Source organism: Colletotrichum lupini, chromosome 8, assembly GCF_023278565.1.
Source record: "Colletotrichum lupini chromosome 8, complete sequence".
In the NCBI taxonomy this organism is placed as follows: domain Eukaryota; kingdom Fungi; phylum Ascomycota; class Sordariomycetes; order Glomerellales; family Glomerellaceae; genus Colletotrichum; species Colletotrichum lupini.
In genome coordinates, this window is record NC_064681.1 from 3063182 (window position 1) to 3090832 (window position 27651).

A 27651-nucleotide genomic window follows, 5' to 3' on the forward strand; every position below is an offset into this window, starting at 1 on the left:
GTCGCGAAAAAATTCCACCAACGAGATGCGAGCCTGGTTCTCGCGCAAGGCCCAACCCTCGGCCTGTTTCGGACGTGTTGATGTTCAAGTTCCATCCCGAATAGGGACCCTGGCACATGGGTGCTAGAAAGAATAACCGTTGAGGTTCGTACGGGGTAGGCAACACTTGATAATTCACAGCTTGCTGGCTTTGATTGCGGCATACCTCTCTGAGACCGTAGGCCCAGAAGAACCTTGATTCGTGCCGCTAGCAAGTCTTCCTGCCATCGTTACTCTACACCGGCGCATTGCATACTGTAGGGCTCGGTCAGTGACGGTGTGATCAACTTAACTGCCGTCCCTGGTCCAACTCTGGGAAACCTCGTGGACATCGTTCCGGCTGTGTGAGGGATCGGTCTATGTCTTCCATGCCACGCAGGATGGCTTATTCGGGTTCGCATAGTGTGCATCTATCTCCCCTTTTCCCGGCCGTTCATCTGAAGGTGTCTAATTGCTTCTCTCATTGCCATTTTGGTTGTCGCCATCGTCATAACCTTGTCTTGGTATATATTCGTAATACACGAGCCCTCAGTATCAGCAAAGTGTATCTGTACTGAACAATTAGAAACCCGTTCTTCGGTGAGACGAAGTCCATGCAGTTGAACAAGATTGGCTTCATTCGAGGAACGAAGGTCGGCCAGGAATCCATGCGGCTCGGCTTTTTTGGCTGCTTCTACCCACACGCAGAACACCGGCAGCCAGGCCAATATGGAGCCGGTGAGGTCACTCACTATTAGGTTGCATCTTGTTAGTGGACGACTGAGCCACACTGAAAGGTGTGTCAAGTCGATATGGAGTCATGTGCTCACCCAGAAGGTGCCCGTAACTGATTCGGGATATTTACTCTCACCACCGTGGTTCTTTGGGATGCTAGAATATAGACGAGCCTCGTTCTCCTCTTCCTTCTCATCCATAGACGAGATGTCCTAGCACAGGGAATTTGGACGTCTGGATCCGGCCTTGGTGCTCACCGAGCTTCACTTGGGGCAAGGTAGGAATGCCGATCTGTAGTGCTCTCGGCTGGCATCTGCGTCCCATTGTCAACGCAGGCGCTAGGTTGGCCCTGGTCGGTCGGCTGCCGCACACGCCGCAGGTGGTCTATTCCATCCTGACCCCGGTCCGTATGCCTCCCTGGGTTTAAGGTCCCCTTCTTCGTCTGATGGTCCAGTCGGAAGCCCTGGTCATGCCAAGCCGCGCCTGGATCATCGAGGTCGGTCGCTTATAGCTCGAAGTCGATGGCCGGGAAACTATCCATACCTTTGAGGCGGAACCAGCCGGAATCCGGAAGCACAAAGGTATTGATTCCACGGGCCGGCAAGCTTACTACAGACAGCTATCCGTACGAACAGCCCGTTAGTAGTGGTGTAGAAACACCAACATATATTGAGCTCGGTGTGTTAAGGTACTGAATGGTGCCGCTCTACCTTGAGATGCTTCGGACTTGCGAGCGACGATCCAAGTTCCCGTGACGTGTGTTTGATCATCTGCGTCCCCTTCGTTCTCTTTCGACTGAAGGTCCAGAGCTGTTCCTGGAAATCAACCTGTATCCGCAGCTCTGCTCAGTCGCACAGTTTAGTGGATGTCATGTAGAAACTAGCGCCAGCGGAGTCGGTCCAGTTTTATCCATGTTACAGACGCTCCAGGAGGTCGGTTATGACGATGGATGCGGCTTCCAGCGTTGTAGCCCCTACTCGTGCGCGCTGTGACTCCCGACAGATTGTCGCTTCCATATCAACAGGAGATCGAACTTTGAACTTCTGACCATTGGGGAATTTTGAGGAACGGCGTCCTGGCTCTTTTTGAGACTGACCCGCTTTCGAGGGCGACTCGCGGTTGTGTCATGTTTGAGCCGAGGTGTGTCTCAGCAAGTATCCCGCGATACTGGACGGCTGCCACAGCGAAGATCCAATGCTTACTGTCAATGCGACCGGGACCTTATTTCGGTGGCCTAGTCCCTAAGTCGTCTGAACTCCAGACGTTGGGAAGCTTTTCCAGAGCCACGGGATTCAATTTCCAGTTTGTACCGGGGGATAACCCTTGCCAGACTCTGGGTGTTCTTCCTCCACGCGTTCCGTGCTCTCCGTGGTTCTTCGCTCACAGCTGTAAATACCCATCGATCGTGGGTTGGCTTTTCACATTAACGGCTGGCCCGCGGTAGGCACACTGTCGTGACGGGATAGATGTGGGCAGCCATGTTGGGCGCCGAGCCTGTATTGTAGTCTTTTAGCACGTGGCATGTCATGGCAGTTGTCGCCACTGGCCAGCGAATCGAAGGTGGTGCAGGCCGAACGGTGAGCTGTGGATATCTTGCCCGTCGTGCGTGGCAGCGTGCTACAGTACCGTACGGGAAAGGCGGTGGCTCCTACACAGTAGGTAGTGAAAGCAGTTTCGATGGGTATCAGTGGGTTCCTGTTCCACTCGGATTCTGGCGACTAGGCCAGGGCTGCGAAGGCACACCCCTCCGCCATGGACCGGACATGGTGGAGGTCGGACGGAGACAAGGGTAGGGATTTGGCAAGCCCAGGTAGGTCAGGCCAGTCCCTGGCTTGTCCGTTAAGCAGCGGGCGGGTTGTACAGGACTCCAGACGTGGTTCGTTGCGACGTTGTTGAAGAAGAAGCTGCAGAAAACCCCGGGTGGCCAGCAGACCGTCTGCCATGGCTCGAGTTGCTTGATTAAATTGGGTTAATATAACTCAGGGGATAGCCGACTTTGCGAGTCTGCATTGGGGTGGTGCACTGCAGGTGTTGGTCTCAATCATGCTCGCGAGGATGAGGGACTGAGTCAAAATCCCGACGGCGATGAAGAGGCAGAGTCTGGTCGGGCGGGTACGATGCGATGCGGTGCGGGAACAGAAACGCAAAGAAGTCAGATGCTCCGAAGCCGAGAAGGTATCCTCCCTGGATGCTTGATTTTGCTTCCGCTCCGGAGAGTTTCCCCCCCCCCCCCCCCTTCTTCGTGTTTTGACTCTTTGGTTTTTTTTTTTGGGCGAGGATATTCTGCCAGCAGCTCCCGCTATTCTGCCACTAAGTGTGGCTGCGGCTGCCACACGACCGCCGGTCTCGGGTATATATATAAGCTAGGCTCTACGTAGTTAGTATTTAAATAGATTAGACTAATTAGAGGCCGTTAATTAACTTATAATTAATTAAATTATTTTAATAAAAAGTATAGTAATTAACGAATTAGCCTAATTTAATATAATTAATAAAGTAGCTTAATTAACTACTTAATTAACTACTTAATTAACTACCTAATTAATTATTAATTACTTTATATAGCTTATTTGTTTTTTTATTCTGCCTTTGCTAGTTGCTCGGGCGGTTCTCAATATCGATTACATAGTATTAATACACAGTATCAATAGATACTCCCACTATCTCGATAGACTATTTTTTTTAGATTTTCTAACTTTTTAACTTTCCCTCCTGTAAAGTTCATAACTACGTTTATATAGCTTATACCCTATAATTTAATAACTTTCTTTACTTTAGCTTCGTATTCTACTTTAGCCTCGTACTTATTAATAAGTCTATCTATCTCGCTTTTTATTATAAAATTAATATTATAAGCGTAATCCTCGTTAATTAGATCTTATAATACGTTTAACTATATAAAATTACTAATTAATTAAAATTACGACTTTATAAGTTTTAGTAGCTAAGGAGCTTTTATAAAATTAATTATATTACCGTTAACTACGTTAATTATTTTATTAATAATAGCCCACTAGTATTTTTATTATATTTTTATATTAAGTTTATATATATTAAAATCGTATATAATCTCGAGGCCTTATTAAGTAAAAATAGCCCTACTTAGCGCTAAAGGTACTATTAATAATAATAACGCTAATATAAGTATTATTACGGTAGTGGGTACTAGGGCCCTATAGGCCCTATAGCTCAGCCTTAGGCTACGAGGCTAAGCTCTTAATAATTACATAACGAGCTAGACCGCTAGGCCCAAAGGGCTAGCTTATTAGCTTCTATTTATTATTCTATTTTTTCCCTTTTTATATTAAGTTTTTAGTTAATTAGGTTAATATAATAGTGTTCTAACCTACCTCGAGATCCTTTTTATAATATTACTTAACGTTACTTAATTAATTATTTTTTAAAAATAGAACGATAATATCTTAATTAATTAATTATTAGCTACTCTTATTAAAAAAGCGTATAAAAAAGCCGAGTAATAGCTAACTAAATTAATTATATATAAGTAATATAATTAATACCCCCTAAATATATACCCCTTTTATTAAACGTAATAATTAGAAAATATAGCTAAAGAGGCTAGGTCTCCTTTTATATTAATAACTTTTAATAAAGTTACTATTTTTATAAGTCTTAATAAAGCGTTATAAGCCCTAATAAAGGCGCTAAGCTCCTAGTTATTAACTTAAAAGTTGCGCTATTTAACTAGTTAATAAAGCGCTTTTTACTTTTTATTACTTAAGCTAATTACTTAATATACCTTAATAATATAATTAACTAGCTTACTTTACCTATTTATATTTATAATAATATCCTTTTTAAAAAAAATATTAAGTAGTATATTAACCTCGACCTTATTTAAGAGCTATATTTTAAAAACGATAAAAAAACCCTATTTAAATAGATTAAATAATAGCTAGAAATACGTATTACTTAGTAGTAATTAAAGTAGGTCCTAGTGTTTATTATTAGCTAGCTAAGTAATAGTACTAAGCGCTTATATATAATAACCTATAAGAACCTCGACTTTATATATATTATTATTATAAAGCTCCGTATTATAAAAGAAGCCCTTACTTAAGCCTATATTAGTAATATAACTATAACTAAAAAGTTAAAGTAATTAGAGAACGGCTCCCAGGCTAGCTTTATTTAAAATATTATTACCCTTAATATATTAAAATAATAACTAATATATTTAAAAATATAAAGTAGCTATAAGACTATTCTAACCTCGTTTTATCCCGTTATTTATAGCTTTTAAAAAATACTTAACGTACTTACTTTTATAAATAATAATACTAGCCTTAAGTTTAATTACTAGTTTTAATATATTATAAAGCGCTTAGAGAACGCTAATTATAATATAGATAGGTACTACTTAAAGTATATTATTAATAAAATTAGAAATAGTACTACGGAGTTTATATACTTATTACTAATTTTAAATAAGATTACTATAGCTAAGTAATTATTTTATAAACTTAAGTCGGCTTATACTAGCCCGATTATTATAAATAACGCTAGTTATAAGCTAAATATATTTATAATTATACTTAAAAACGTTTATTAAAAGCGCTCTATATTTATTAAGCTCGCGCGTATTAATAAGCTTTTAGAATCTTAATAAAAGCGCCGTTTTTATAATAAGCTATTTATATATCTTCGTAACTAAGCTATATTAAAATATTTAAATAATACGGCTACTTTCTAAAAATATACTAAATACGTCGCTTAGCTAGCTAACGTAATATAGCCCCCTTTTATAAAGGATTACGTAATTAAGGCCTCTAGCTAAACTTACTAAACCTTAAGTAAAAATAATAAAAATAATAAAAATAACGAAAATAATAAAGGTACTAAAAGTACTAAATAGGACTAAGGTTATATCTCTATTTATAAAACGATTTTTAAAACCTTATATTAAAAGCTTAAGGATAATAGCGCTTATTTTATTTATAATAATACTAAATATATTTTTAAAAACTACTTTAAGAAACTAAAGATTACTATAGCCGCTATTAACGTTACTACGGGCCTTATTAAAATAGATTTAAGTTTAAAAAACTAGACTTCTTAGTAAAAGTAAACTCCTAATTAGGGAATATATATAAAAAGAATAGAAAATTAATAATTAATTTAGTAAACTTATAAGATCTTATAAGGAGTTAGCCTCGTAAAATAAAGCTTATATTAGTATTTAATAAATATAGAATTTACTTAAGAGCCTTATTTAATACGGGAGCTAATAAGTACGGATTTATAAATAACTACGTAACCCCTTTATTATAATAATTCTACGTAGCCCTATTTTATAAATTACTATACTTAATTCCTATTACTAAGTTTAATAAAGAGCGATTAAATAATACTAACGTAATATAAACTACTAATTTATATATTAATTAATAAGTCCTTTTAAAAGTACCCCTCTTTTAGTTTAATACGGGCCGCTATAACTTAATTTTAGGGTAGAAGTAGTTCGAATACTACGGGGTAAACCCTAATATTTATTATTAATAACTAATATAGCCTAAGGACTTATTATTATAAAAACGCCCTCTACTATTATTAAAAATATTGAGGACTTATATACCCCAGAAGTTATTAACGTATAATACTAAATCGATACTAATTACTAATAAGACCTATTTAAAATAAATATAACTTATTATAATTAAAAGCTTTAATAGTAGTAAGTAAAGGGTATACTAATTAGGATATTATTATGCTTATTAAAAACGATAGCTTATTAAATATAATAGTTAAATAAGGCTAAGGATACGAAGAAAATAAAACGTACCTTTAATAGTACTACTATTACCCTTATAAAGAGGGTTAAATAGTAAAAACTATACTTAATAACGTTATAAATAAATATTATTTTTATTAGCACCCCCGTATTTAAAAAGAACTTAAAATAAAACGACGTTAAAATAGGCTCTATATTACTTTATAAACTAAACTATATTATAAAAAATAAGAAAGAGGAGGTAGACCCCTTATATAATAATAACTAAGTTATTTATAACTTTATAATAACTAACCTACCGGAGTACTTACGGCCCTAAACCGACGTTTTTAATAAAGCGGCTAGTAATATATTTATATTTTATAAGTTATATAACTATAAAATCGAGCTCTTAAATAGTAATAAAAAGAAGCTAACTTATTACCCTTTATATAAATAGTTAGTACTAGAGCTAGAGGCTATAAGAGCCTATTTATTAAAGTATTTATAAAAGGGATTTATTAAGCTAAGTAATACTCTTTTTACGTTATTAACGCTATTTATAAAAAAGTATAATGATAATCTACGCTTTTATATTAATTTTTATAAGCTAAATAAAGTTATAAAAAAAGACCGCTACTTATTATTATTTATTAATAAGACCCTTATATAGCTAAGTGTTACGAAGGTAACTTTGTTTACCTTATTATTCGCCTTATTATCAATATTACGTAAGCAAACTATATACTATATTAATCTACGACTTCTGTAGATTATTATAGGTATTGATTATGTAAGCAATACTGCTTATAGAAGCTTACGTGAGCAATGGAAAGTACTGGAAGGTAACTAAATAATCTAGAATTTACTCGAGGCGGAATTACGTACTACGATTACGCATTCACTTACGTATACGCTTATTAATTATATCATAATTAATAAGCAATGGAATATTCTAGTAGGAGGTTTTTATGCCTATATGTAGGCGTGTATTTGCCTACCTAGACCTTTCGTTAAGCAAGCAACTTCTCATATAGTAATTCAACTATATTACTCTCTTTACTATAAAAACCTCTTTTATATACGCTTATTTCCCCTATATTCATATATTCTTGCTTCTATATGAATATTCACTTTTTATATTCTTTATAAGAATATCCCGCATTACCTCGTTAAAGCTATACGTGCTAGACTAAGTAAAATAAAAGTATTTATTAAACTAAATATTAAGCAGGCCTTTTACTATATTTACCTCGACCTAGCTTTTAAGGACTTAATAACGTTTAGAACCTACTATAAAGTATATAAATATAAAGTAATACCCTTTAGGCTTTATAACGGGCCTATTACGTATTAATAATATATAAACGAGATATTAATAAAGTACTTAGATAACTTCTATATAATATATATAAATAATATCTTAATTTTTTTAAATAACCCCCTTTAGTATTAAGAGTACGTTATTAAAATACTAAACTATTTATAAAAAGTAAGTTTATAAATAAATATTAAAAAGTATAAATTTAATATTATTTTTATAAAGTACTTAGGCTTCGTAATTTTTATAAAAAGTATATAGCTTAATAAAAAGAAAGTCTTTATAATTAGAGACTAAAAGCTATTTATATTACTTAAGAGTATTTAGTCTTTCCTCGGGTTTTATAACTTTTGTAAAAGATTTATAAAGGATTACGGCTACTTAGCTAGGCCCCTTATAAAACTAATAAATAAGGGAGTTCTTTTTAATTTTAGTACTAACTATAAAATAGTTTTCAAAGCTATAAAACTAGTATTAATATTAATATTAATCTTTTATTACTTTAAGCTAGAGCTATTAACGTAGCTAAAAACCGACGTTTCTAACTTAATATATACCGGAGCGCTATTATAATAATAAAAAGATAATAAGTTATAGTACTTAATAACCTTCTATTTAAAAATATTAAGTAGCGTAAAGCTTAATTATACTATTTATAATAAAAAAATACTAATAATAATACTATACTTAAAGGAATAGCGCACGGAGTTTATAAGTTACGAGTATAAGTTTAATATTATTATAACTATTAGCTACTACTATTCTTTATAACTAAGCGCTTATTTAACTTATAATAAGCCCGCTAAGTTAGTATATTAATAAACTTTAATTTTTAAATTTATTATTACTTAGGGAAAAAAAACGTACTAATTAATACCTTATTATAAAAAATAGAGGATATCCGTACTTAGTAAGTACTAAAAAAGGCTAATAAGACTTAAGTCCTCTTATTACTAAGACTATTATCCTTTAATATTATAATAAAGCTATAGGTACTATTAAGCGTTATAATTAGTTAATTATAGTTTATAATTAGCTTATTCTTATTAAAAAACGAGCTCTAGGGGTACTTATTAATAAAAAAGATTTTAAAACTTAATAAAAACCTTATTATAGTATTCCTTATACTAATACGAGCGCTAATAACTAAAGGGCGCGAGTATTAATTTATTTAAAATAATAAATTATTAATAATAAATAAGAAGCTCGTAGTACTTAAAAAAAAGAACCTTTATATTATAATTATTTATAAAGTTTATAAATAAAAGCTCTTTATTTATTTAGGGTATAATAAGGTTATAAAAATAATTAAATAATAGTATTACTAGCCGGGCCTAACGGTAAATATTTATTAATACGTACGGAACTACTATACTTATTACTAATTAGAAAAGCTATATAATAAGCCCCTAGGGGAGCTAAGGCTACTTTTAATACTTAACTACTTATAATAATATATTTTTATTAATTTTATAACTATCCTTACTAATTAAAAAGAATTTAATAATATTTAGGTAATAATAGATTACTTAAATAAGAGGGTAATATTTATTTCTTATTATAAAACTATTATAATAAAAAATATAAACTAAATATTCTACGAACGAGTACTACCTATCCTCGGCCTATTAAAGACTATTATATTAAACCAAGGCCCCTAATTTATTTTTAACTTTTAAAAAGAGCTTTATAAAATTTATAGAGTTAAGCTATAGTTATTAATAACCAACTACCCCTAGATAGACGGCTAAATAAAAGTACTAAATTAGTATATCTTATAATAATTAAAACTACTAATTAACTAATACTAAAATAATTAGAGTAATATACTACTTATAGTTAATTTTATTTATATTACTTAGCTTAGTAAGACTATAGGGCTATTATTATGTAAAATAAAATTCGGTTAATAACTACGGCTCTTTTTTAATTAATCTAAACAAACTTACTAATTCGGCTTTATAAAAAAAAAACTAAACCGTACTAATACGTAGTATATAGCCTAGGGGATATACGAGGCCTAAGAGATTACTAAGAGTAATATAAAAGTTACTTAAGTATAATATAAGAAGTATATTAATTATTATTAGCGCCTAGACGACCTAGAGCTAAGAAACCGGGTCTTTATTAATACCTCGTACTAAAAGTTTATTAATATAAATAAACTATAATAGCTATAAGCCGGGCTATAGCCTATTATTAGTACTAAATAGGGGGGTATATAAATTATAAAACTATTAATAAATAGCTAGGTATACCCGGTTTTTTACTTAAATAAACTAAGAAAGGCTATTAATAACTTACTACCCGGGTAGAACTAAGACCTATTATTACTAATTATTAATAATAATAGCGAACTAGAGTATAAGGTTTTAGAAGTTATTAAATTACGCTTATATAAAAAAAAACTATAGTATTAAATAGATTAAAAAGAGTATAATACGGATCCGACTTAGTATAATATAAAGAGCTTTAAGTATATATTAATAGCGCTCTAAATATTCTATTACTAATACTTAATTACTAAGGGCTTATTATAGAACCTAAATATATAAATAAAAACCGTTATAATTAATAATTTACTATTACTAAGGGATAATAATAATATAATAGCGGTAATTATAGCTATAGATTTACTAAAATAAAAGGTAATTTAAAGGTTTATTTTTTAGTATTATAGATAGTACCCTCTAGTATAGAGGGGGGGGTAATATTATAATAATAAATACTAGGGCCCCATAGGCCCTATAGCTTAGCTTTAAACTACAAGGCTAAGCTCTTAATAGTTACGTAACGAGCTAGATCGCTAGGCCTAAAGGGCTAGCTTACTAACTTTTACTTACTATTTTATTTTTTCTTTTTTTATATTAAGTCTTTAGTTAATTAGGTTAATATAATAGCGTTCCGACCTACCTCGAGATCCCTTTTATAATAATATTACTTTTATACGTTTAGTAACTTCCTCGTACTTAAATATAAAAAGCTCTTATTTAGAAGAAGTACTTCGATTAATAGCTAGCTTTTTTAACTTATTTATTATAACTATTATAATACTTATTATAAAGCCCTATAAGCGACCCTTACCTTAGACTTATAGGGGATTAAGTAGGGGAATAGAAATATTATTATTAGTAATAAGCTTTAAGCGTTACTAGAACTAATATAAGTAGATCTTTTTTAATAATATTAAAATACCGTCCTTAATATATTACTAAAAACGTAATAATAAAGTAGCTTATAAGTAGTTCGAATTAAGTAATATACGCACTTTTTTAACGGCTTTTTTAATAAACTTAAATTTAGTTATTTACTTAGTATACTAAGTTTTTATAAAAGTTACTTAAGGGTATTATAATATATATATAAACGTACTTTTTTTTAAAATAATCCTATAATAATACTTAATACTTTAACTTAGTAACGGGTTTAATAAGCGCTAATTATAGCTACTTAACTTACTTAGAAAATAATTAATTTATTACATATAGCTTTAAAATCGCTTATATAGTAATAAACTCGTATTTTGATACTCGCGTATAAGGATTTAATAATTAATATAATTAAGTAATTAAAGTACTTAATTTAGTTAACCTAAATAAGTACGAGTTTCTCGTACTACGGCTTAAGCTAAGTATTAATAATATAATTAACTATTACCGTAAAGTACTTAATAATCTAAAATTTAAATAATTAGTTATAATATATAATTATTAATTAGCTATAGAGGAGATTACCCAAATTTATAAGGAATTATTAAAAATAAGGGTTATATATAACTATATTAATCTCGTCCCTCGTAACTAAGCTAAAATAACGCTAAGTCTAGGCTAATACGTTAAAGTTAACATATTAATAATAAAATACGTATAATACTACTTTAAATTAGGTATTATTATTAAAAATATTAAATAAAGTAATCTTATGATCCGTATATATAACTTATAAAAAAGGAATTTCGTAAGCCCGGAGTAATATTAATAGCTAGTTAATAGCTTAATTATAATTAGCTTCTTTCTTATTAAATAAAAAGTAGCTCGTAACTTAAAAAATATAACTATCGTTAGTTACTCCGTAAATATTAAATAATAGTATATTAAATTAATTAGTTTTATATATAGAATTTATTAATAAACATTTAAATATTATTAAAATAGGGAAATTATAGTAATAGGTATAATAAATAAGCTTATAATATAGCCCGCGTCGTTACGTTAAAAGCGGTATTAGTACTTTATTAAATTATATAATTAGTTAAATAACTACTTAATAAGGGTCCTATTACTTAATTCGTTATAGTAGTAAGTAGCTAATATATTAAGTATATTGTAAGTAATAATACTGCTATAATCGCTACTTTTTAACTACAAGCTCGAAAGGATTTAAATAGGTTAAATACCCTTATTTTATTCATTAACGATTTAGTCCTTTTTACTACGTAATAGCGCGCAATAATAATATATAAAAGCGTTAATATTACTAAATAAGTAGTTATAGTAGTTATAAAAGTTATTAACGACGGGATAAAAAAGCTAATTACTATTCGAAAAGCTAGTAGCGATTTACTAATAATAGTTTATAAACGAGGTTAAAGATTTATAATACTTATTTAAATAAGTTAACTTTATAAAGCGTTACCGTTTTTAATTATAATATAAGCTATAAATATAATAATAAGTAATAATAATTAGTACCTTAGTAAAGGGCTTATATTAAATAATTTAAATTACGAAGCTAGTTTTATAAGTAACCTCGTTAAGTACTACTCTAGCTTTAAATAGGCTAAAAAAGCGCTACTTATAAAATAAGTAGTTATACTTTACGTAACCGTAATTACTATAATTAATAATATATTAGTAAATAAAAGGATCGTTAACTTTATAATTATTCTCTTTTTATAATATATTAATATTAAGAATAGTTTTAATTAATAATAGTAATAACGGCGAGGTTAACGAAGTAATAGTTATAAGTAAGTAGGTAGGTAGGTAGGTAAGTGGGTGGGTATGGGCAGCTGGGCTCCGTGGTCGGAGGTAGGGCCTGCCGCAGCCACACTTGGTGGCAGAATAGCGGGAGCTGCTGGCAGAATATCCTCGCCCTTTTTTTTCCTTCCTCTATTCCGAGCAGCCCATGTCGCAGTACGACATGCATCGAGGGCTCAGTTGAACCACAAGGCCGGAAGTGCCGCCAGTGCCCACAGCGGTCCGGGACCAGGCTGATAATTTATCGATAATGGAGACGATGTGCGGCGACGGCCGAAGACTTTTAAAATGCTGGAGAGTCGAAACAGATTATGACAAGGAGCTGTACCGAAGGTTGGCCAAAGAACGGCCTGGTCACAATGCGATCCCTCACTCTGATTGTACTTTGTGTGTGCATTATGGGTCGGACACGGACGGGAAGACCGAATTTGAACCGACAAACTAGGAGGAAAAGGACGATCGTAGGCTCGCCGTGGCGATTGTGCCCAGCAAGCTGTAGAATTCTCATGTGCAGACAAGTCTAGACGAAAGGCCACTTGCAAGATATGGCGATCGCTCTGTTGTTCCAAGGAACCCATGGAGAGAGGAAGGGGGACGATGCAGGCGGGTCTGGCGATGGACTATCGATATTCCTCGTACGGGTACGGTACGGTCTTGGAGGCTGAATATAGAAGTGGGCGTGTAAGAGTGAGTGGGCTGGCGGTTGATAACTTTTGACGATTTGATGATGTTGGGCCCAGTTTGCTTCGGTGAGAGTGGCGGGGTTGCTAACACACATGGATCCGCCCCGAGGAACGCCATGTACGAGGTTGGAAGACGGTAGACCCAAGCAGCAAGCTAGATTTCAATGGAGAATGTCGGTAGGCAATGGGAGATGAGAAATGACATGGGACGGCGATGGCAATGACAGGCCACAGGATGATGGCAGAGTGATGATGGATCAGGCCAAAAATGGGCTGGACGATGGGTGCTGGTGAGCCTTCAGCAGCCAGGTAGCTTAGGTACGATGCAATGTTGGCTAGAACATCCGAATGGAGAAGGAGCACATATTGAGCCGTGTTGCCGCGCCTGCCTCACCTGAGGACGCCCACCTTCCCGTGATGCCCTGTCATTGACTTGCTCAAATCTCGATGGAAGGTAATACAGGTTCCTACCTTCCTACTTACCTATCTACCTACCTACGTGCCTGCCTGCCTTGACCAACGGGACTGGTGAGGCTCGGAAGGAGCACCCAGGAGGTAAGATGACCACCTCACTTTCGTATGTGAGACGGAAGATTAGGTAAGACAAGGAAGGTACCTGGGAATATGGCTTCCAATTGTCTGTGTGCCTGGGTAAGGTAGGCACTTTCCCATGTCTTAGCTTCCCGTCGGTTTGGTGGATGAGCGCGGGGCTGCTCGGGTGCGGCAAGTCAACCTAGAAGGCACCTCCCCCAGTGCCGTAACGGCTCTCCTGCCAGACTACTTGACTGCGTGACTGCCACCTTAGGTAGTCTTGCCAGTCGGTGGTATCTCGACTTGGAGAAGGTACGGGGTAGATACCCAAGGTACCTGAAGTGCCTTATCTAAGATCTTGGAAGTCTCCAAGGTACGGCATCCGGAACATTCCATGGTCTTTCGCGTGCTCACAGCTCGACTGGCGCATACCTTGTTCCCACCCACCATCGACATCGACGACGAGAATTCGGCCAGAAACGCATTTCCCATGACCAGGACTAGGCCGGTTTACACTTCAGTCGGTACGGAGTACGGATAGTAGTCAGCTAATTACCTCGCCGATGAACCCTACCAAGGCCTCAACACCTGACAAGAGAAAAAAAAGAAAATAGAAGAACAACTCGGAACAATAAAAAATGGCCAGGTTCTCCCATTCGGACGTCGGACAATCCCAATCCAACTTAATGAAATGCTCCGAGAGAAACACCCCAGACCCGGTTTGATGCTGGCCATCTCGGACACAATTTGCGCGGCGACTGGGGTTCTGGGGCAAAGCCGCAAAACATCAGGGAAAAAACTCCCCGGTGCATCTTTTCCGACACCTTGCTCATCCCTCGCTGACTGTCAAGCTTACTCAGGCTCTTTCATCAGGCCGTTCTGCACTCCGTTCAGACAGATACCAGCCACACATCGTCACTTTTTGTCGTCACACCCAAGCCAGCTCAACCATGCTCCCAACCACCATCACCACCACCGTAGACACCTTCGACACGGGCCATTGCGGCCGCACGCCAACATTCACCTACCTCAAAGACTCGAAGCTACTTTGCCAAGCCATGCTTTCGTAGCAGCCAGCAATGCAGCATTCGTCATGGACTTTCCGTCCCCTCTCCCGATGTCACTTGCCATCAAAAATAGCTTCCTCGCCGTATGGATACAGAGTACGGATACCTACTAGGGACTACGGTCCACGGATGCAGATGCAAGCACCTCCCCGGCACTCTCACTCTGCCCGAACGAGCCCTACCGGGAACCTTGGGGTGCATTCATCTCGTCCAATTTCCAGTCGCTGCCGACAACGAGCTCTGAATCGTGCGCCAACGGCCACGACCCCCAACTTTCTCCACCTCACCTGAATTCCTAACAAACCTCACCACTCGGCCGAGTACTGAATTATCTGCACGACGGGGGGTGGTCAGCCTGGCTCGCTGCTCACATCCTGCAATCAATTAAACACCGCTGCCGCCTTTGCCTGCCTTGCCCTGCACCTGTCGACTCCTCACAGGAAACCTATCTTTCTACCACGCTCCAGCCTCCAATCACTTTGTCATTCTACTCCCTACCCACGGTACGGAGTAGTATGGGTTACAAAGTGCCCAGGCAAACAGGGTTATCCGAGTCCGATAGTCCGATTGACCTTGGTCACCTTCAAGACGAGCATCATGAGCTACTCCGTACCCATGACCAAGCTCTACCTTTTGGCTCGATCATTTTGTACGGCGACGGCTACGCGTACGTCCACCTCAACAACGCTCACGCCCCCAGGTCCGACCTAACCCTTGCGTGGGCAAGGACGAAGCCCCAGGTCTAGGTCTCGGCCCAGGCTCAAAGATTCCTGGCCCTGCCAATACAACGGGTCCCCTGTCAAACTTGTCATCCCATCTTTTTTCTCCGGTACTCGATTTCCCCGACCCGCGGCACAACAAGTCGCAGCCTCTAACCGTCGTCGCCAAGCCCCATGTCGGGCTCGCCCTCTAGAATCTGCCCTGGATCATTTCCCCACCGCTCTCGCAGTCCGAAGCCTCGCCACAACGCCCTATGCGCAAAGGACCTCGAATAGTAGCCCTGATATCCTGATCTTAGCTATCATGGCCGAGAGTACCCCTCCATTCGTCAGCTCGTCAGTTGACTGAATACCTTGCGGGGTATGCCTTGTTCCGGTAGAAGAGCTTCGTCGCGGATCGAGAAGGAACCCCTCGCGATGTCTTGCAGCGTCTGTACGACTCTGTTACGAATACGGCTACATCTCGCTGACGTTGCACTTTTGGCATTTCCGGAAAACGCACTAACGTCCTGTCCACCAATACCAGAATTCATCTTCGTCAGTTGCCTAGGCATGCAAAGGCACTGAACGGCTGTCTGAGAACTGGCAGAAACAGCGATTGGGGAGGACGATGGGTCGGATTCGAGGCGGCAGTCAAACCCACCAGGCGGGCTGGCCAGTCTCGAGGCACCCAACCCATAAACTATTCAGACGGACCGGTCGCCTTTATTCATGCAATATCCCCTCCGATCTGACCTACCCTATTACCCCACCTAGAGATAGCGCTGGGTGAAACATCACAAGCGCCCACGGACTCCAGACCAAGCCTGTCAAGGCTTTCTTGTCAATCTCTCTTTACACTCCACGAAGACTCGGGCTGCTACAAAGCATCAAGTAGTACCTACCGTCTCTCTCTTGGGTGTCCAAAAGGCGTGGAGGTGGTTCCTGCGACGACTGAAGTTGACGGTGCTCAAGGCAAGCGGCAACTTGAGTCGCAAACTTCAAGCCAACTTGATGCAACTGAGCCGAAATGGTAACACCGCTAGCGGTTCTGCTGTCTTGCAGATACCGTCTTTCAGGTTGACCGCCATTCACCCGAGTCAAGCAAATGACAAGGGCTGTCGCCTTGTCAGGTATTGTTCTCCATCGCGACCTGCGTTGTTTTTTCCCGCTCTTGTTTTGTCCACTTGCCTGCCCTAGGGTAGGTACCCGTACGGATACCGCCCAGTTGAAACTTACTTCTTTGACCCATTGCAATACTGCTCAAACCTCACAGGAAGCAATGTACCGGAGTGGGTAGGGCCAATGCATGATAGAGGCGCGACGTTCACACGGGGGATATCTTCTACTTGCCACGGACCTCTTTGTGATCCCTCGCAGCTAAGAGTTCATCCATACCTGTGCACGCGATCAGGGCAAGCGTCATATGAGCAAGATTCATGCGCAACCTTGATGCAACCAGCCGGAGAATTTCTCGCGTCCCAGGAGCCGTCTGAACCTGGACAGCGATGAAATACCTGGCCATCCTATTATTCTGATCAGACGTTCCTAGCGCCACGGTTCTAGGGCGATTCGATTTTGGAAGCCGGACTACGGAGTAGCAGCAGCAATGGGCTGCTGTACATGATCCGTATCCGTACAATAGGAGTCTGGGATATAGTCGACAATGGGACCTTCAAGGACTTGGTGGCGGTCGCTGTAACAGTGTCTGTTACGGTCTCGCTCATAAAAGGCTCAATAACAGGGTCCATGCAGCGACCCTGAGGTTGTTGTATGACGGATACAGAAGCCAATACGACGGCACTTGCGGGCGACGCTGCCGAAAAGGGCCTTCGCCTAATCAGCTACCAGTACCGGCCAGCTGGGAATAGCGACAGGTTCACACACGCTACGGTCCTGCTTGCCTGCCGTATCATGATGCAGATCGCCCGAAGGTGCCCCGCCGCCCCATTGCGAGCACCGAAGACGAGATGCACTAGTTCTGACGGAGGCGCCAATGCCAGTTGCGAAATCACTAGGTATTATCCTTCCTGACGATACGGGACTCGGGAGACGTCAAGAGCGCTAGTTATTACCTACCAACACTGTGATTGGAGAATCGCAGTCCTTCAGGTATTGATTCTTACCCACTGGCAGGTGTGCCTACTAGGGAATACATGGGGTGAGCCTCATTTAGGTTTGTGGTGACATCCTTGTCATCTTGGTTGGCTGAGAAGATGGGACGAATTTAAAATTGAGCGACAAGGGACTGCGTAGAGGGGCCTGGGGAGGTTGGTACCGAATGGCCCCGTGTCGCTACAGTATACAGGGAGGTTTGAGCCGATCTTCATGCTTGCTGTCCTGCAGCGGAATCCTCAAAACCGGGCCCCTATATCTGATCTCACCCTGGTGATAATACCCAGAACTGTCTGCGGGAGGCGGTCAACTGACTTCTCATGGAACGCACGTCACATGATGGCTCACGGTCGAGATGGGTGAGCTACGGTGTACTTCGAAAAAAGACTTAGGCCGAGTCCTTCGGCCTGCGCGCAGGTGGCTGCAGTGCGATGCTTCCTGAAGCTCCCAAGAACACGATATCCCTGATGTCAAGCTAGATATTGCTTCAAGCTTGCGGGCTCAGAGGTCGTGCTGTGCGTTCGGAAGGGGCCCCACGTCGTCATGGGTGCTCGGAGAGACCGTTAATTGCCTGCACTAAGGCCTATCCACGACGAACTCTCCGAAAACTTCAGATTGATGGACTCGTGGGGTTCGGACCAAAAGCGCGCTTATCAGACGCCAAAGCACCTCATCAGTGTCATTTGATGTTGCATTGAGAGCGGTTGCGCCGAAATCCCAGGACTGCGGCCTGCCACCAACATCCGTATCAACAAAGTTTGCTACGGATAGGCCGCCTTTTTGAGACAAGCATAATGATAAGTCCTGCATCGACCGAGCGAAAGACGAGGAATATCCATTTCGTCAATAACGATGGGCAGAGCGCAATGCCATGCTGGGGTCCGGACAGGAACATGACGCACATCCGACTTCACCAGCGTCTAGACTTGGCCAGGAAGCCTTTGCTTCGTAGACCACTCTTTTTCTTTCATGGTCGTACACTGTCCATACCCGGCCACGAACGGTTCATCATTCAAATGCAGTTCCTATACGTACGAACGAGCCAGCATGACCATGGCTCGAATGCCACTGGCAAACTTGCCAGAGTTCTCTCTCTCTCTCTCTCTCTCTCTCTCAAACACTCTGCCAAACTCTGGACTGTTCGGTCCGTGATCATCATCCCGCGCGCGCATGGGCGGTGGGGATGTTACGAATGCCTGCGACGGCTCCACCGTCCTGACATGCGCATCTGAATTCTGATGACCTGGCTGGCTACAATTGCGGCCGGCCAAGGGACCAGCGGGAAGGAAAATATCGAGTCCTGCCAGACAGACATCAGACGAACCTTTAAACCCTTGTCTGACGCCGCAGATTCACCCGAGCCGCGTTGGATGTGCTTGCAGACGATACTTACTCGGTGCCCCCCCCCCCCCGCCCTCCGGCTCTCAAGAGTACCTGTACATACAACTGACAATAGTGCCCGCCCGCTGCAAGGGAAGCTCAAGTTCTCTCTGCATTTACAACCCGGCCGGTTGGCATTGGCGCCCTGCTCCCATGCTTACCCCTCTTCAGGTTCATCCCATTCCCTGGCAGAACAAAATGACGCGACCCATTCGGTCGAGCGATCCCCTCATGATCGTTCGCAAGGTTACCACATCGGACCAAAATGGGGTAGTGGGCGGATTGCCAAAGGATCTTGCGCTGCCACGGATATACGAAGAATCGTGGGTCTCGCGGCTGCACGGCAGTCGGAAACCCAGCTGCCAACATCTTGAAGCACCATCTGTCGCGAAGACGATTTCCCCTACTGGGCGGTCAATGCGACGTAGACAAGCTATCGAGACCAACTCACCACGCAAGACGTATTCACAGTAGTTTCTCTGAGACGAATGGACAGTCGAGGGCGTCCGGAACGACCCTGATCATTTCCTTTGAATCCTCGCAATTGCAGCGGCTTCGAGTCGGTCTGCGCTGAATTACGCCTTAGTTTGCAAGGGTCTTGGAAACCGGAGATGCTGAGTGGAAGCCGGCTGGGCTCCGCGTTGATCTCATTGGCAAACCCTGTCGGCGAACCGCATCGGACAAGATCTCAACTGAGCAATGATTTTGACGATTCGAGGCATTTTGGCAACGTGGCCACGGTGGCTAGATACATCAGGTCATATTCATCAAGCATTGCTTGATACCCAACCGTGCCAACCAACGGCCTCTCCATCTAACCCCCCCCCAGGACCGGTAACCTGAGAGGCAATCGCCGTCCAGCCTCGGGGCACCGATGCCCGGTTTCGACGTCATCGCATCGGCCCCTGCCGACGAGGCTGAGGGTCTGCACAATAATCGGACACACTGACCGTAACTTGGTTCCAAATAATCTCTGAAAATCATGGCCCAGGGCAATATCAGAGTTGGACAAAGAAGCGAAGTTAGGAAAGAGGTTCGATACCAAGAAGCATCCTTTTAATTTCTCATTTCCACATGGCTCCGGTACTTTGATGTAGCTGCCCCAAGATCTGCCGCCATCGTTCTTGTTAGTGTCCGGGCAGACGCGCAATGGCAGATGGCAGCGGACCTAGAGGCTAGAGCCAAAGAACGGCAGTCCCTTGATCAGTAGAGTTGGACTAGCCAGCTCGACTGGTCGTCAAAATTGCACACTTCAGCCACAGCGACAGACTTCCTACTAGCCCGAGCGGGTGGCGGAGGCCATGGCAGAACTATTGAGCCGCCCGGCTGGTATATCGATAAAAAACCCGGATGCTCGAGCTGGTCTTGATACCTCGTCATTCTAAAAGTCCCGAGAGAGATAAAGAACCGCCTTGATGATGGTGATGATGATGATGGGGGTTCTAGCGCGCGCGATCTGAGCTAGATCATTCATTTCCCGGATTCCGTAGTCTTCGGAGAATAAAGAGCCGTCGAAGGGGAGGGAGAATTATTTTGTCATGAAAAACATCCCGACTGCAACGGCGCGAGGCTGCTCCCGGCCGTCGTCACCCGGACCCGTTGATTATCTTCAATAGTTCCGGACCTAGCGATGCGAACCCAGCTCGGGTGCACGACTGGCGCCTGCTGGTACGGGGCCTCGCCTCACGGCTTGAAGTGTAATGCACATACCCAATGCGCAACTCCTTGAGGTTCTGCGATGACGGCTGAGCTTATTTCATGCCTTTCATTGACCTACCCGAGCGCAAGACGTGGTTTTAGCACCTTTGGCATGCTCAAGAGTCTGTCTGTGCTAATACGAGCTTCCCATTTCCCCGCTAACAAACACCATGCAGGTTTCGGTCAAAGATGGCATGATGATAGTCTCGAAGCATGAAGAACATTGAGATGGAGCCTTTTCAGCCTACTCTCCAACTGGTTTCATCTTCACGCCCTCTCTATCGAGGAAGTTACCATCTCGGAGACTTTGTCCTCATCTCCATCTTTCTCTCACGAGCCTCTCCGCTCGACTTACACTATCGTCAAGCCACCTCCGCGCGACGGCGTGGCCAGCATGACAACACAACGGGCAGGATTCTACCCATGGAAAAGGAACGGGACATGGCGTGCGAAGGGGGGGAAACCCAACCCCCAAGGAGAAAAGTAAAAAAAATTCTCCGTAGCACATTGTCCCTCAGAGTTACCACGCCCCCTTTTCTTTCCTTTTTTTTTCCCTCTTTCTCTTCTCCGTGTAACAGAGAAGGATAGCACCATCCTGTGGAACAAGGAGATTTCGCTAATCGAGTCCCAGTAGATTCTCCGTTATGTCGTGGCACACGAGCGGAGGGGATCAGACGGTGTAGAATAGAGGGGGAGGGGGGTGTACGCCATGTAAGTCGTTGTGTACAGAGCGCTCGTAGTTGTCAAGTTGACGGCGTAACAAAACAGGCACCGTCATGGATACTACCCAGCACTGGCCGGGCGATTTCCTCCCCTTGCTCTACGTTAGCTCTTTGTTCGTGGCAGCTGGAACTTGTTCTCCGTCGGGGCTTACACGGATCAGGCACCGGTGGTGGTGGTGATGGTGTTCGGCATTGCTTGCCACCAGGTCCTTCGGGGGCGTGGTGTATGGTATCTGGCCCAGGGAGGCCTCATTCGTAGTGTAGAACAGACATATCGACATCGTCATGTCAAAATGAAGAAGGTGAAAGGTCCTAACAGTTATGCTTTCGTCTTATCACGGTCTTGGTCAGAGGCCGCACGCTGAAGCTCCCCTCTACTTTGTATAGTTCCACCCTGTTCACTCTCTACATTCTTTTGCAAAGCTTCACACTGTAATTTGACGGCAGACTGGCAGACGAAGCCAGAGCCGAAGCAGAGGAGGGTGTCAAATTAAAATGTTGCGAATTTCTGTGGAAGAACCCAAGGGACGACGAGAGAACGAGATGTACCATCATTATTCATCTTTTCAACTCGCTCCCTTCCATTGGTCTGTCAACCCCCCGACGAAGAGTATCTCGAGTTCCCAACACCTGCGGGTAGCCGCGTCTCGTTTCGCGGTCGGTAAAGGGATGTGGAGGCTAACCCCCCCCCGTCTTACCAACGATCTGGGAACGAATTCAAACGCAGACGGGGAGGCGGGATGGCAATCCCCATCCTCTCCGTTAGGGAATACCTGCGTTGCCCCCGAGTTGAAGCGAGGAGGAGTGAAGAAGGGGAGGAGGAAATCCTATCCCTCACGAAGATTATATACATCCGTACATATGATACGCCAATGTAAACTGTCACCTCAAAGAGTTTCACAGTCTCATTGACTTGAGAAAGCTCAACAGAGTGCAACAATATTTTGATTTCGCAAAGCTACAAGACCTCCACCTGATCATCAAATACAACGGAGGTCCCCCTCTTTAGGTCCCTCATCATAGGCATGCGCCATAGAGAAACACCGCCCGATAGCCCACGCCATCGTGCCTCGCCGCATACCGCCAGAAATCATGCAAGAACGTGAACATCAGACCCGTATGTACTTTCAGTTGTCTGCCTCATTTCCGAATTCTTGGTACTTATCCAAACCTCAAGAGACCATTCAGTGTTTACACATTCCGCAGCATAGCTAAAGCGAGCGAGCACTATATCCGGGACATGTCCCAAGGTGGTGTCGTCGATGCTGCAGACCATGGAGAGTGAACAAGAGATCATCTTTGCCCGAGGCACATGTTCCTACTTCCTAGGTAGGGAAACTAGCACTTAGTAGGCTAGTAACCCATCATCAAACACACATGTACACCGTCACGAAACATCGTGGCAGAGCAAAAGGAGTCACTCCAACATTTGCATACGGTTTCGCGGCGCTAGCCAACTACGACGTGACGCGCGGTTATCAGAACTCGAGTCTCTGAAAGCGAATGCCATTGAAGAACCTATCAAATGATCCAAAAAGAAACATGTACACGTAGCATTCTCCTTTTGCGACACGCATTATGAACAAAGACAATACACGTCGCGGCGAGACGAGACAAGTGAAATGTCTTGGACGCCCGTCCCGCGACGCCCCGAGACACCTATAAAAACGCCGAAACGAAACCGAATGGCCATACTACCCAGTGTGTGATGTGTGCAATGCCGCTTCCCTTCCCCTTCGTTACATACAGTCTCAGTCGTGGCAGGGGAGGTCGGCTCGGTTGAAAAATGACCGTAGTGGTGATGATGTTGAGTAATACAAAACAAGTGAGTGTTCGCGGCGTGCATGGTCTTGAGGGAGCATCACATACACCTCCACCCCTTATTTTGCCAATCTACAATCGGCTCTCGATGGGAGGGTATGGCTCCGCGCCAGGCCACTGGGAATCAGGCCAGACGAGTCGGATAGCCTCCCAGACATGACTGGAGTAGGGCAAGAAGGTCAGTCACACGGCACATTGTGAAGAACGGTTCCAGGACCAGGGATCATAGCGGCAGGCAAAGGGATCACCGCGTCGGGAGCACGGCGCCAATGGGAAACGGGGTAGTTGGTGAGAGGGTGATACGACTTCAGGAAGCGAGAGAGACACAGAAATGCAAGACACTTTGGGGAGGGGGTGGGAGAAGACTTACTTGACGTGGAGGATCTCCAAGCCATCCTTGACCTCCTGGGGGAGATCTTTCACATCCTTGCGATTCTGCGCGGGGAGTAGCACCGTCTTGACACCAGCTCGGAGTGCGCCAATGAGCTTCTCCTTGATGCCCCCGACGGCAGTCACACGGCCGCGCAAGGATATCTCGCCCTGTAGTACAGAATGTTGTGTCAGTGTACCGGTTTTCCGATGGTCGTCCACTTTGTCACTCGGGAAAGACATACCGTCATGGCCATTGTAGGAGGTACAGGCTTGCCGGAGAATAGAGAAATGAGAGCAATGGCCTGCGCCATACCGCTGCTGGGACCGTCCTTGGGGATCGAGCCCGAAGGGCAATGGACATGGATGCTCCGCTCCTTCATGATGTTGGCGGCCGGTTCCGACGTCAGACCCAGCTCGTACGCGTGCGCCTTGACCCAGGACAGAGCGACCTCAACACTCTCCTTCAACACGTCTCCCAGCTTACCGGTAAGCTGCAAGCTGCCATTTCCAGGCATGTCGGCAACCTCAATAAACAGGATGCTACCGTTGCCGCCCGAACTGTACGCCACCAGGCCGGTGACGATACCGGGCTTGCTTGTTTTCTCGGCAATTTCCTCCTCAAACTTTTCGATGCCCAAGATTTCTTCGATGTCGTCGACTGTGAGTTGTGACTTGTAAGTCCCGAGTTGTCCTCCGTCCTTGGCTTCGGCGAACTCGACAGCCTTAGCACGACAGACAGAGCCAATCTCGCGCTCCAGGTTACGAACGCCTGATTCACGGGTGTAAGACTCGATGATCTTGGACACGACTTCCTTGTCAAAGTTGACCTGGTCGTCCGAAAGTCCGTTGACCCGGATTTGCTTGGGCACGAGGTGCTGCATGGCAATGTGGCGTTTCTCGAGCGTTGTGTATCCCGGCAGATAGATTGTTTCCATTCTGTCAAGGAGGGGGGCTGGGATGGTGTCTAGGCTGTTGGCCGTGGCGATGAACAACACCTTGCTCAAGTCGATGGGCAGACCGACGTAGTGGTCAGTGAATGAGTTGTTCTGCTCGGGATCCAAGACCTCGAGCATGGCTGCAGACGGGTCGCCGTGAACATTGGACATGCCCAACTTGTCAATCTCATCGAGAAGGAAGACGGGGTTTGCCACGCCGACCTTTCGGAGCCCCTGAACAATCAGACCAGGCATGGCCGCCACGTACGTCCGGCGGTGACCACGAATCTCAGCTTCGTCTCTGACACCGCCAAGCGAGATCCGGTGGAACTTCCTGCCCAGCGCCATGGCGACAGATCTTGCCAAACTTGTTTTGCCAACACCAGGAGGGCCGGCCAAGAGCATGATAGGCGACCGGTCCACCATCCGCTTTGATCGCAGAACCTCGATCTTGGTGTTTGCCAACTTCGCGCGCTCCTCCAACTCGGCGTTGGCTTCCTCCGTTTTCGCTTTTTCAGCGTCCTCTTCCTTCTCCTTCTCAGGTTCGGCTGGAGGAGCCGCTTCCGCCTCTGCCTGCTTGATCTGCTCCTCAACATCATCATTGATGGACTGCTTGAGTCTCAGCACGGCCAGGTACTCGACCAAACGCTTCTTGACCTTGTCCAGGCCGTAATGGTCCTCATCCAACTGCTTGCGAGCTCTCGCGAGTGTGTCGGGTCCCAGTCTGTCATCCGTGGTTGCAGTCCAGGGAATCTCGGAGAGCACATCCAGCCAAGTGCGAGTGACTTGGTATTCTTGATTACCGGGCATCATCTTCTTCAGTCTCCTCAACTCCCTTTGGGCCATCTTGGCGGGTTCGGGCGGGAGCTGAGCCTTGTCCAGCTTCTTCTTGAGTTCTTCCAGCTCGTTGGGCTCCTGGTCGTCGTCTTGGTTGGGACCCATGACGCCGTTGGGGCCTGGAGGAAACATGGTGTTGGATGGCAGCGGAGCGCCGTTGGGGCCGACACGACGTGATGTTTTATCGTTGATCTTGTCGAGGAACTGCACGGGTACGCTGGTGAAGGTGGTGATTTTGAAGTTGTTCTTGATCCCGCTGACCTGTCGGTCAAGGAGCTCAATGACTTTGGCAAGGCGAACCTTGACATCGAGGGCAGCCAAAACTTCGAGTTTCTCCTCGTATGAAGCCTCAACAATGTTGGCCATGAAGTCGGCTAGTTGACCAGCGTCTTTCAGCTCCTTCTTGTTGATGAACATTTCAAGTCTCCTCGTCAATAGGGGAGACAGACCGCCGGGACTGTCTGGGCTTCTGGGGAGGAGTGCAGATATGCGAAGGATCGTTACGAGTTCTCGGGATCGAAGTTTAAGGAGGGAGAAGAGTTCTTGCATCTGGGCATCCGTCGTCACTGCGCAAATTGTTAGCGATCATCTACGGTTTATTATGACTTGGGCAGACAGAGGGGCAGGCGAACCTTCATCGTGGAAGTACTTGACCTTGGCCTCAAAGTGCGGCCTCTCTTGCGTGGCCTTCTCAACCCGAACTCTTGCAACGCCTTCCACCCGCAGGGCGAACTCGGCAGTCCCCCTTCCTTCGATGCCTGTGATGCGGGCGGCTACGCCATAGTTGTAGAGATCGGACTTGCGAGCGGTGCCAGGGTCAACCTCCTTGATGAGGGACTCGTCCATCTGGTCGGCATCCTGGATGAGAAGCTGGCCATTGGGGCCGACGAAGGGGGAAGAGACGGGGACGCAGGCGATGGGGACGGAGTCGATGCGCTCGTTCGGGGCCGCAGAGGCGGCGCGGGTGTAGACGTTCGCGAGAAGGGCGGGGATGTCGGGACGGGCGGCGGTGACGGGAATGCGCTGTGCGACACCCGGCAGGAGGATGGTGCCGCGGGCGAGGGGGATGACGGGGAGGGTTTTCGTTTGAGATCGCGCCATGTGGGAGTCAGTTGTTGGTGATGTCGTGTGATGTACAAGTTGGTTGTTGATTTACGTGCACCTTGCCTGGCAACGGTGACGATAGCAATGGGGAGGGTATATCGGATAGCGAGAAGGGTGCTCTAAATGACAAGTTTGAGGTATGGGAATACGGTGGAAGTCGAAAGAAAATGCTACTTCAATGGCGTGGCTCTGACGGGTGGGATGTTGTCACAATGGAGATGGAAGACTGGAAAGGCAAAAGGGGAATTTGGGTTTGGAGGTGCTGGGATGGTTGATGTCAGAAGCAACGCCCGGCGCCAACGTTGGACGTTCGCCCACCCCCAAAGTCCCGAGAAAGAGGAGGAGGAGCTCCCTGGTCGCGGCACTCAGGCGTCGGGCCACATCCTCCAGGCGGTCCAGCTCCAGTGATCCAGTCGCTGTTGAAGGCGTTGTGGGGGCCCTGGTAGTGTGGGACCCTCCGCAATCGCCGTCAGCCGAGGCTAATCGGAGCAGTGACAACCGCCACATCGGTCAGTCACCCTGGAGAGAACCTCATGGAACCTCACTTGGCCTCATCTAGAATTCATGTGATTCGTATTCTTATTGTGCACTAGAGTCATCGGTCAACAAGGTCGGAGAGTCACTAGAATTTTCGAATTGTTTCCCAATACAAAATAAGTTGGAGGTAAGAGACATGTGCTGGGTAAGGAAGATTGTTTAGCAGACATCATGACATGTCGATACGTTGGATTCATACCTCAGAATTAAGGATATGTAATCAGTGCACCGTTGGCACTCGAGCCACTGCATCCAATCTTACAGAACCTCAGTAATACATTGGTTCCCAGTACTCAATCTTTCCTGATTGCCCACTAATAACGTCTAGGTGAAGTGAGGCACTCACTCACTCACTTACTCACTCACC

The 27651-nt window shown here is 43.5% G+C and overlaps 3 protein-coding genes across 3 annotated transcripts; 1 reads left to right on the forward strand and 2 right to left on the reverse strand.

Annotated features, from left to right (window-relative positions):
- Nucleotides 1-16113: 16113 nt before the first annotated feature.
- On the reverse strand, nt 16114-19050 carry CLUP02_15407 (uncharacterized protein; the record flags this gene model as incomplete). Its single annotated transcript, XM_049294331.1, has 15 exons — nt 16114-16466; nt 16537-16590; nt 16669-16916; nt 17003-17125; nt 17170-17289; nt 17358-17380; nt 17437-17607; nt 17651-17807; nt 17890-17954; nt 18013-18094; nt 18148-18171; nt 18227-18285; nt 18470-18654; nt 18781-18842; nt 18914-19050. The coding sequence occupies 15 exons, from the start codon at nt 19048-19050 to the stop codon at nt 16114-16116; spliced, it is 1863 nt and encodes a 620-aa protein (XP_049151477.1).
- Nucleotides 19051-19116: 66 nt separating this feature from the next.
- CLUP02_15408 (uncharacterized protein) lies at nt 19117-23175 on the forward strand (the record flags this gene model as incomplete). Its single annotated transcript, XM_049294332.1, has 19 exons — nt 19117-19243; nt 19335-19581; nt 19635-19682; nt 19809-20015; nt 20120-20181; nt 20250-20279; nt 20356-20464; nt 20521-20547; nt 20875-20955; nt 21041-21086; nt 21161-21402; nt 21591-21635; nt 21697-21729; nt 21803-22018; nt 22126-22265; nt 22572-22673; nt 22733-22811; nt 22867-22959; nt 23085-23175. 19 exons carry the CDS (start codon nt 19117-19119, stop codon nt 23173-23175), a joined length of 2025 nt encoding a protein of 674 aa, XP_049151478.1.
- Nucleotides 23176-23254: 79 nt separating this feature from the next.
- On the reverse strand, nt 23255-26744 carry CLUP02_15409 (lon protease 2; the record flags this gene model as incomplete). The annotated part of the gene is made up of 7 exons (XM_049294333.1): nt 23255-23372; nt 23426-23527; nt 23576-23659; nt 23748-23804; nt 23870-24039; nt 24114-26209; nt 26276-26744. 7 exons carry the CDS (start codon nt 26742-26744, stop codon nt 23255-23257), a joined length of 3096 nt encoding a protein of 1031 aa, XP_049151479.1.
- Between the last annotated feature and the right edge of the window lie 907 nt (nt 26745-27651).